The sequence below is a fragment of the Neomonachus schauinslandi genome, chromosome 3, assembly GCF_002201575.2.
Source record: "Neomonachus schauinslandi chromosome 3, ASM220157v2, whole genome shotgun sequence".
Classification (NCBI taxonomy): Eukaryota; Metazoa; Chordata; class Mammalia; order Carnivora; family Phocidae; genus Neomonachus; species Neomonachus schauinslandi.
Window position 1 is genome coordinate 185,971,168 of NC_058405.1, and position 11,096 is coordinate 185,982,263.

Sequence of the window (11,096 nt, forward strand, 5' to 3'; positions counted from 1 at the left end):
TATTAATAAGGTACTTTGCTTTCTTTTAATTTGTGCTAAGTCCTCAAAATTTGGTGTGTATTTTATACACATGCCATGTTTCCATGAGGATCAACCACGTTAAGAGTTCAGTAGCTACCGGGCGCCTGGGTGGCTCAGATGGTTGAGCGTCTGCCTTCGGCTCAGGTCATGATCCCGGGGTCCTGGGATCGAGTCCCGCATCGGGCTCCCCGCTCTGCGGGAAGTCTGCTTCTCCCTCTGCCTCTCTCTCTCTCTCTCATGAATAAGTAAATAAAATCTTTAAAAAAAAAAAAAGAGTTCAGTAGCTACCAATGGCCTGTGGCCACTGCACTGGGCTGCACAAAGTTCCGTAAAAATATTTTAATCCACCTCATTACTTTTTGCAGATTGCTAATATCCATGGATGTCCTACTCTTACAGAAAATACTATAGTGTGGACAGTAATGTCTGCTCACGTTTCTACCAGAGTCCACTCTATCTGGCTGCCAGTTCATAACAGTTTGTAATATTACCTTTTCATTGTAAAGTGTACCTCTTAGGAATGGCTTTCCTAATCACAGACATAACATCCAGGAGCCTAGGTTTCAAAAAAATAAAAAGCCTGGCAGATTTTCTATAAAAATGACCAAATGTTTTTATGTGGAAAAAAGATACCACAAAGCAAGAAGCCACTTAAGTGCTCGATTGAGGTCAGTCTGTCCGGCTCTTTATCTTGTTAACTCATTTATCTTCACAACCCTGGGATGCAGGTACTAGGATTATCCCAGTTTTACAGATAAGGAAACAAAAGCAAAGAGAGGTTTAGTAACTTGCCCAAGGTCACACAGCTAAGAAGCAGCCGAACTGAGACTCAAACCCATACATCACTTCCCCTATACTACAGGATGGAAGAAAACATTTTCAACATATTAAAAGAACGTAAAAGCCAGAATGTATAAAAAGCTGCCATCTATCATGAAGAAAAATATAAACAACCCAACAGAAAAAAGGGCAAAGGATAAGAACAGGCAATTCATAGACAAGTGGAAACAGCATATGAAAAGATGCTCAATTTACATTGAGATAGGATTTTTCATCCAACAGATGGGCTGATGGGAGCAAACATCATGAAGTCTGCTAACAGGGCTGGGAGGCTGGGTGAAAATGGCGTCTCTCCCACCCCGTAGTAGCATGACGTGTGTCCTGCCTTTTTGAATGGCAACTTGGCAGTGTCCACCACTACTTATTTTTTTGAGAGAACGAGAGAGAGCGCATGCACGAATGGGAGGGGCAGAGGGAGAGAATCTCAAGCCGACGCCACACTGAGCATGGAGCCCTAAGTGGGGCTCAATCTCACGACCCTTAGATCATGACCTGAGCCGAAATCAAGAGTCGGACGCCCAACTGACGGCACCACCCAGGCGTCTCTGTCCACCACTTAAACTGCACTTCTCTCCTGACCAGCCACAGTTTCCCTGCTTTACAAATCCCAGCTCACAAGTCCCCAGGGATGTCAAGTGGGCACACCGAAGCTCCCCCTAATCAGGGTCCCCACATGGCCACTTGCTGAGTCAATGGCACGGTTTCCCTGCAAAGTTGAGCGGGATCCGCTGAGTGCTCTGGGCAGCAGGCTACTCTCCAGGTCAGCTGCATGCTTCTTCTCCTCCCCCACCCCACCGCGGGAGCCCCCTGTGTTCGTCCTTGCTCTCACTCAAGCCAGCGGCACTCAGGACACAGGCAGTTCTCACTAAGCTAAAACTAAAACTAAGCTGAGGCTCTACGTTGCTAAAAACCAAAATCAAAATCAAACTGCTGTTGAACAGAACAAATGTAAATATGGGGGGAAGCCTTATAAAGATCTGTAAGGATTCTGCACCTAAGAGTCTTCTTAAATGTATGAACCCCAAAACCAGATGGTGCATTATGACTATCCTTTATCAGGAGAGATAAGCCAGACACAGCCCGTCCTCCGGTGAGAAGCCAGGAGCCAAGGCCAGCACATGTTTGTGCTGCATTTTTTTAAACAATGAAAATCTATTAATGAGTAGCTTATTTAACTTTAAAACATTTAAAAATACAGCGATACCTTTATCAATGTGAAGGATACCTTGAATAACACAAAATGACCCGTTTCCTTTGTTAACTTATCCCAGATTCCATGCTGTCCCACAATATAATGGGTCTAGATTTCCAATCAATTGGAGGAGTTCTGTCTTTCCATGGAGGATGTAAGCAATTTACACTCACTGTAGCTGATACGTTTGCTATTGACCCTGCCCCCTTATTTTATGCTATTTTGGGGTTTTTTTTTTTTTTTTTACTGTTTGCTTTTACTACAAAGGCCCCCTTCTCTCTCTGCTTTTAGCTTTGCTTATGTCACAGAAGGCTTATATCATGTTTTAAGTTCTACTAGGGTTTATCTCCAAGCTTTCTAAAGGACTTAGAATCTTGACTTCTCTAATTATCAAGGTAAAAAAGAAGTATTCCCCCAGAAACCGGTCTTCTTTCCTTGTTCTGGGGGCGAAAAAAAAGGCCCCGTGGTGGTGATACTGTGTGAAGGAAGCCAAATACAAAACAGTATTGCATAATTCCTTTTATGTGGAAGTCAAAGTTAGTATTGCATAATTCCTTTTATATGGAAGTCAAAGTTAGGGACGGTGGCCCTATCAGTGGCTGGGGGAGCCCCAAGGTAGGAGGGATGGACAACTGCAGGGGGATTTCTCCACGTGTTCTGGCACCTTCCGCGTGCTTGCCTCAGTGGAGATATCCCCCACATGTGTCTTCATTTCTGATTGGGGGCAAGGGGCATCTTTATGTCTCCTCCAGTGTTTTTGTAGAAGCCGCATTGGGAACAGGTGACTACACGTTGTTTACATCAGATGTTTCATTAGAAACTCCTGACACAGCCATTTACAAATCCCTGCTCACAAGTCCCCAGGGATGTCAAGTTGCAACCGATCCCGCCTGATCCTCCCAGACACAAATCCAGCCTCTCCAAGCCTCCCCCAGCAGCCAGCGAGCGCACCCTGGTCAGCAGTATCCTCAGTCCTGGTCATGAGCGGTGCGCAGGTTACTTTGCCTTTTAAATACACGAGAGGAGCAAATGTTTCTCCAGACTCCAGTGCGGGAGGGAGGGGCGGGGGTTAAAGTGAGGCAGACATCTGGGGCTAGAACAAGTTCAGAACAGGTCTGAAGGGGCGTGTGAATACGGGGGACAGGACACGGATGAGGACATTGCACTGAACCAAATCTCTTCCTTTCCCCCTCTATCTCCACTTCTGAAATTTCACGGTGAACACACATGTGCACAATCACCATTTCTCCCCACCGTTCTCTCCCCTTGCCCTTGATCGGCCGCGCTCCCGTCCCTCTAGACCGCCGGCTTTCTCTCTCCACCTTCGCTCCACTGAAATGCACACGCAGATTTCTTAGCCCCGTGTTTCCGCATGTCCGTGACTGTAACTTGCTCATGGATCACTTCTCCCGCTAGCAATACACCGTTAGGCAACCCAGTGCTCTTGCCTCGGCCTAGCTGACGGGCAAGGTCTGCCTGGACCATCAAGAGGAGCCGGGAAGGCAGAGCCCTCCATTTCGGCACCATTTCGGCAGGGTTCATGGGACTCCGGAATAAAGCGGTGGACGTGAACCTCAGGGGACTGACTTCCTTCACAGGCTCAGTGAGCTGGGTGTCACCGAGGGCACCAGGCTCACGTGTGCCCGGGGATACCCGACAGTCGCTCTCTCCTGATACAGCGACGCCCAAACACTCACGACTGGGCTGAGCTCTCCTACAAGGTAACAAGCTATTTTTGGTTGCCTGTGAAATAATGTGAATTTCCCTGCCTGTTCTGGATGGCTAAACCCTGCCAGGGATTCTGGCGAGCTGGCGGGGGCGCCTCCCTCACGCAGAAAGCCTCAGCCGAACCGGTTAAAACACCTGTACATTCTGAAGGGAGCTCCCACCCCCTGGGGTGGCCCTTTACCTCCTGTAGTTTGATCTCCTCGGGCTGGAGGATTTCCAGCACCCCGCTGCTCTGGATCTCCGGGAGGTCCTGCCAGAGGTTAAATCTCGAGTGGGGGTTACTGAGTAGGCAGATCTGGGGCAGAGCCTTCCTCTCAGGTGGGCTTGCTTTCTCGTCGTCGTCGTCGTCGTCGTCCTCCTCCTCTTCTGGAGTCTCCTCGCTGACCGGGGAGCTGTGGGCATTGGTGTGTATCTCTGCATCCTGCTGCCTCCTGGTTTCAATTTCTTGGAGTGTTGATTTATCTCGGTATTCCTGATACAGGAGCCCTGAAATCAAATAGAGTTGTAATGAAGAAAAGGGAAAGATTTCAGAGGAAGATCTTTCCCAATCACTAGGTCAAGACTTGGTCCTCTCATCAAGGGCAGATGCTGTGCCCAGGAAAACAGAAAGAAAGCCAGCCCGCCTGCGCCTGTCCCCACAAAGGGCTCTACCCGGCCCAATGAATGTCTTCATTCCTTGGGAATGATCAGCATATGGAAGTTCTTTCCAACAAATAAAGAAATCCCTGAATGCATCCAAAATCCAGTCACACAAATATATGCTTTCCGCACACACACTTGGCAAACGAGTCTAGAACTTGATGTGTTAATAACCAGTGTGCACAGTTGATGGAAATGTCCCGATTATGTTTCAATATCCCAACAGTATGCTTTCCCTAGCCTTAAATGCTTCAATATTAAAACTCAAGTATGGTCATTTGTGAAATGGGAGTAGTTGTAAATTCTCATTTTGAAGGAAAAACCAATAGTTCATCAACCTTATGATTCAAAAAGGAAACATTCCTTTTTTGCTTTTACAGTTTCAAACTTAATTCCCTGACCAATTGTACTTAAAATAAATGCGTTCTAAGTCTTGGGGGCACGTATGAATCAGCACAAATGTAGCATCTCCGGGGGGGGGGACCCATTTCAGACATCCGGTTTTGGGGTGGAGGGACTGTCTTTTTACAGTAGGAAAGCCTCAGGGGAAAAGGGGGGTCCTGGCCCCAGGCAGTGGGAGAAGGGGAGTGGGGGAGGAGTGGGGAGGGGGTCAGACCGCTAAGGTCTTGTCTGCCTGCCATGCCATGGAGGTGGCAGTCTATTCCGTGGGCAAGAGGGAGGCCCCGAGAGACCTTAGGCAAGCAACTCTGGTCTCCATCTTTGGGTGGGTGTGGATAGGAAGAGAGAGGCTGTGTTAATTCCCCAAGGGGGTGATGATGGAGGCCTGAACTGCAAGGGTGGGGGAGGGATGGAACCACGTGCCTGGTTCAGGGAACAGGGTTAAGGTAGAAGATGGGTCCTGGGGACTGCCTGGTGCTGGGGGGCGGGGGTAGCAGAGAGATCCAGGTGCTTCAGAGGGGCTCTCAGCTAGAGAGGTCCAGCAGGCAGCTAGCTGAACACACTGGTCTGGACAGCATTCGGGGCCCCTGGACATGTCTACTTATAAAACAAAGATAATTTTCCCAGGAAAATTCTAACTGGGATAAATGTACCACTTGTAAAGCACTCTCTCTTACAATGCAGACAAACATTAGCGATTGTTCCTTTCTTATTGCATTGTTGAAGGTATCTAAACAGGAGACAAAGGAAGGATAGAAAACCTGAATGTGGCCGGATCATGTATATTCATGAACGGGAGCCCCATAAATCTGCCCTGTGGAACTAATTAGTTGGCTTCCTATGCCCCATAATGCAAGATTATAAAGCCTTTATGGTAAGTACAGCATTTACTTTAAAAAATTAAGATCCTGTGATTTTGCAATGTTACAATGCAGCAGAATACAACAGGAAGGCAATCTGACAAAGGAACGAGAAAGAGAAAAGCGAAGTCTCTCTTAAATGCAATCCGGACTGAAGATCTATAAAGACAGAGGTTTAACGCCACTGCATCCACCACGACCAGTCATGAGCATAAGACATAACTGTCGTGCTGACCTTGAACCAACTGTTCTCCTGTGATTCTGATGCACGGTGTTTACAGAGGTTTAAAGAAACCAAGTTTCCACGAGTTGACTTGGATTCACTTTTCAATGCGAATGAGCCTCCCACCCAGCAGGTACTCAAATATCTGTTGCATTGAACCCCTTTTAAAAATGCAGCTTTGGGGCGCCTGGCTGGCTCAGTCTGCAGAGCATCAGACTCTCGATCTCAGGGTTGTGGGTTCGAGCCCCACACTGGGTGTGGAGCCTACTTTAGCAAAAAAATGCAGTGTCGAAGCTTCGCGGAAGTGTCTAATTTGGCATCTTTTTGACAGTTCAGAAATATGTCTTGTACATGCTATTGTGGGCACATATGGGTAAGTACTATCTCCAGCGTCTCAGTGTGATACATATGGTGAAAAGAGACGGAAATATCAGCGTTGTGGGTAGCCGGGCTGGAAATATTAATTCTGAAATCACATTGTGGCAGACACTGTTGGCTGTCTCTCCTGTATCCCTCACACCCCGGGTTCCCAGCTAGCAGGGGAGGGGTGTCCTCTGGGGGCTGACCCATTCGGTGCTCAGGGAAGTGGGTGAACGCTGACTGATCAAAACCCACTGTGACGTTATATAGTACACGTGAAGCTACTGTTACACTGTATGTTAACTGGAATTAAAATAAAAAATTAAAATAAAAAAAACTTTCTCCGGAGGGAAAACAAAAAGCAACAAAACAGAACAAAATAAACAAACAAAAAAGAAAATATTCTTTAGGGAGCTCTCAGTTGTCTCAGTGGTATAATGGCTTAGCCTCAGGGACTCCCTTGACAAGAGAAAAATCACAGAAATTAGACTCAAGACTTAGAAAATAAATGTCCACATCTAATGTAAATTTCCCTTAAAATCTGGCCTCATATGCCCTATGAGATTTACAGAGAGCACTCAGTCCTAATCTCTAGGTTCAAAGTGTACAGGTTGCTCATATATATGCTGAAAGCCAGGAAATAAACTTAACAGAAGCACTTGGGAAAAAAACCATACTTCCCTCCCTCTTGCCAGTGGTGGGTTCAGACATGAGCATGACACAACCCGGCCAAGGAAAGTAAGGGGACATTTTACATCCTTGAGAAGGGCTTCCCAGGGCGCCTGGGTGGCTCAGTAGGTTAAGCATCTGACTCTTAGCTCAGGTCTTGAGGGGTTGTGAGTTCAAGCCCCACATGGGGCTCCATGCTGGGCATGGAGCCTACTTAAAAAAAAAAGAGAGCGAAGGGCTTCCCAAAAAGATGTCCCTCCTCAGCAGACACCTGAAGAAAAACTTTTCTTTTTTGCATTTACATGCGGCTGCTTGGGGAATGCCATGTCTGGAGCTGTGGCAGCCATTTTGTCACATAAAGCACAAATGCCGAGAATGGTGGAAGGAAAGGAGCTGGGTAACTGCTTGGCTGAATGAACCAAATTCCAGAATTTTCTACCTCTAAATGAGAAAAAATACTGCCATTGTTTACGGTCATTTTTTGCTGGATATTGTTACTTTTAGCCAAGGACTCCCAACACAAGTAACTTTAGAATTTTCTTAAAACTCTTACTTCTTTCTGAAGTATTTAGAATATGAATTTAAATACCAGTTTTCCTGGAATTACTGTGACTACAAAAAGTTATTTGACACACTGTGTAACCATTTTTCAATGCCTGTTTATTTTTATTGGTCTTAAAGTCAGACTAATAGCATAGCTTTACCTAAGGAGCTACACGTTAGCTGATTAAATTTCTGTATTCATTGTTCTCTTAATATGTTTTCCTATCTTGTATTTTGTACAGTCAGCAAGCACAACTTTATATGAAAATGAACTTTACTGGTAAAATCTTGCACCTGGTATAGTATATTCGTGCAGATATACAAGACCCAGTTCCCATCTTCCCTACTTAAAATGCTTTGTACCAGGCTGGGTGTGCTGCCCTACAAAAGAGGGTAAGTCCCCAGCTCCTCTTGCCAAAGCCCCTGGAGTCATTCAAAAATCTCACTTTCTGAAGAGAGTCACTTTTTTCTTTGAATCACTCAAACAAACTTCTAAAGGGCGGGGGGTTCATTTATTTTTTAGCAAGCGCCTTCTATGTGCCAAGCATTTGTCAGGTCAGAGACAGCAGCAGTGGGCACGGGCACGCGAAACCAACGGCCGGGGCTCAGGGGCTGTGATCTGTAATGACAGCCGCGCACCGTATCGTGCACAGTCCCGGAGGAATTCTGTTCCGCCCTCCATGGGAGACACCGCAGACTCGAACACGGGGTCTGCAAGTATGCCCATACGCGTTTCCTACTTTCTTCCCTGCTTCATTTTAGTGTGGTTGTAGGAACTGGTCCTTTCCGGATAACTGGCAAAGGATTCACCTCCTTCCTAGAGCTAAAAGCAGGGAGGGCTGTTGTAGGACTCTGCTTAGCACAGCCCCCAAGTCCGTGATGAGGGAAGTGAGAAGGTGCTGACAGCTCCGGGCTGTCATCCGTCCGTCACAGCTGGTGAGCAATTACTATGGATCCAGCCCAGGAGCCAGGAAAAGATATTCACCAATTATACCAGCAGATACTGGAAGCGGGCAGTGGGAGAAAAGACTGAGAATGTCAGTCTCTACACTTTGCCAGACGAGGGATGGGGGGGCCAGCAGGGGTGCAGGCCAGAGCCCAGCTTCAAGCCTGTGCCACTCGCCTAACAGGACCAGCCGCCTCCAGGAGAGGTGTCTCCACACGCCCCGATGCAGAGGAGAGCCTCTCTCTCTGGGCAAGGAGGCACCGAGCTCTCCACCCCCACTCTATGTCCTTCCCAGTTACGACACGGATGTGAGCCGCGGGGGATCCCTTCCAAGAGGGTGGAAGTCAAGGTTTTCAGCGTCTGCCAAGGCAGAAGGGGTTGTCCTCACCACAAAGGACAGCGTGGCAGAGAGGTGGGAGAAAAAGGTTTTGAGGAGTCTTTGTCTTCAGCTCAACCCCCCTCCGTTCCCCCAGCAAATAAAGGGCGAATCTGCCACCATCACGGCCACCAGCCAGCCTGACGCCAACCAAATTCCCGGAGTCAGCGCTTCACGCGGCAAAGCGGAGCGCCTCCACCCCCTCAGCTGTGCCCGGCTCGGCTCCTGTCTGGCTTCGGTCTGGAAAAACCCTCCCAGGGGAGAGGGGGCTGGCCCCAGAAGTCTCCGGAAGGCAGGGTGTCCTGGGGCAAGAGAAGCTCTACTTCCACTTTGCATCTATCTGAACGTCTGGGATGGAGGACGATGGCGATGTATTTAGGGAAGCGAATTTCCAAACCTAGAATTTTAACTTAACGGATAAACCGTCTGCTGCACTGACAACACTTTAGAATGAAAAGCTTTTCTCAGCAGCTGGTACCATTTCCCAGGGAATGGAACCCACATGACCCATTCACTACCACCTCTGGTGACTGTGATGGGAACTAGCTGGATGTCATTAGCCATTTTTGACTTTTAAATCCAAATGCTCGGGTTCTTGGGACACCTTCTCAATCCGCGGTCGGCGTTCATACAGTACAGGAAGGTGCGCACACAGGCTGCGCCTCACACCTCCGGCCACGTTCCTGGAAAAGCTGGGGAAACCAGGCTTGCCTTCCTAACCCAGGGGCCTCTGGGGCGCCCACTTTCTCTCCACTTTCCCCTGTGCCAAGTCCCCCATGCCTCTTCTTGCTGAGCCTGGGTCTCTGCAGAAACCATTCTCAGACTTTGCTGTCTCTGCAGGTCTTCCCAGGGCCCCTGGGGTGGGGGGGCGCTCAGGCAGCACCCCCTCCTGCAAGGCCCAGCAGCACCTCACCCCTGGTCTTTCTGGCAAAAATGACAAGGGGACAGAGGGCCCTTCCCCAGGAAGGGGCTGGGCAGGTACACCTCTTCGGAGAGCAGGACAGAAATCCATTTGCTGAAGCCCAGTTATATAGCACTATTGAAATGTGGTGGTTTTGCCGATGGAACCATTTAGAGCCAAATATGTCAAAAACGTTCCTTAGTCCCATCAGATACCTTTGCTCACCGAGATGCAACGACATCTCAGGAGCAGGGGGACCCTCAGAGTCCGCCAGAAACCCGCCTTTCCCCAGCGAAGCCCGGCTACCGCCAGGGACACCCACCTATTTGTTCGATGAGGTTTCTCCAGGAGTCGGCGGGAATGGGGTGGATCATCTGCAGGGCCTCGGTGAGCGTGGTGGGGCTGTCGGCGAGCGCCGGGCACTCCTCGGGTGTGGCCCCATTTCCTGGGGTGGAGGACGACTCGCTGCCAGAGAGAAGGAGGGGCAGGGCCTGTTATTTTTAAGCAATGACACACCTTGGCCAGCTCGCGAGTGGCGTCCGCACAAGGGGCCCTGGCCAACTGGACCCTACCCGGGACGGTCCAGGCCGAGCGGCCGTCGCCCCTCCGGGCCAGGCGGGCCCCACAGGCCCTTTTTGTCACCTCACCAGGGAGCGACCGGGTGATTCATTCCCACACCAGCCCGCCCAAAACCTTCATGTTTTCGGAGCTCGCGGGCAGGCGTCGGAAACTTGGCGCGCCCTGCCTGCTCCGCGGCGCCGACCGGCCGCCCCGACGGGTCCGGCAGCCGAGATCCCAGCCGGCGCTGCTCACCCCGCGCCGTTCGATGTCACACGACCCTCGGCCCCCGACTCCCTTCGGGCTCCGATCCTCGCGTCCCAGGGCCACGCGGCGCGGGGAGGGGGGCGCCAAGCAGGACGCGCGCGCCTAGGGCGCTTTGGGAGGGAGCGCGGGAGAAGCCGGGGCAGGGGTCCCGGCGTCGGCGGCTGGAGCCAGGGCGCACTTCCAGCCCCGGGCGCGGAGGCTGCACGACCCGCGGCGCGGGTGGGAGTGGGGGGCGGCGGAGCCGGGGGCAGGCGCTAGGCCGCTGGGGGTCGGCGTCTCCCGCCGGGGGGGAGCGCAGAGGCGCGCGGGGGCGACGAGCGGGGGCGGCGCGCGGGGGTCGCGACGGCCGCTCGTTCTCACCTGCCCGGCAGGTGTCCCGACGCCGAGTCGCGCGCGTCGCTCTCCGAGGTGGAGCTGTCGTGGTCCACGGCGCAGGCGGCACTGAAGGCTGCGGCCAGCAGCTCCATGGGGGCCGGCGGCCGGGCGGGCGCTGGGGCCGGGTCGCGGGCCGTGCCGGGGGCTCGGAGCCGGGCCGGGGGCGACGAGTGGGCTCCAGAACCGGGTCGCAGCGCGC

At 50.9% G+C, this 11,096-nt stretch overlaps 1 protein-coding gene across 1 annotated transcript in view; it reads right to left on the reverse strand.

Moving 5' to 3' along the window:
• The window catches only part of NGEF (neuronal guanine nucleotide exchange factor), a 37,840-nt gene extending 26,774 nt beyond the window's left edge, over window positions 1-11,066 (reverse strand). Inside the window, exons 1-3 of the mRNA XM_044913771.1 lie at window positions 10,883-11,066; window positions 10,020-10,162; window positions 3,963-4,267 (exon numbers count right to left, since the gene is read on the reverse strand). Coding sequence (XP_044769706.1) covers window positions 3,963-4,267; window positions 10,020-10,162; window positions 10,883-10,989 — 555 coding nt within the window. The 5' untranslated portion in view covers window positions 10,990-11,066. The remainder of the gene's footprint in view (window positions 1-3,962; window positions 4,268-10,019; window positions 10,163-10,882) is intronic.
• Window positions 11,067-11,096: the final 30 nt, after the last annotated feature.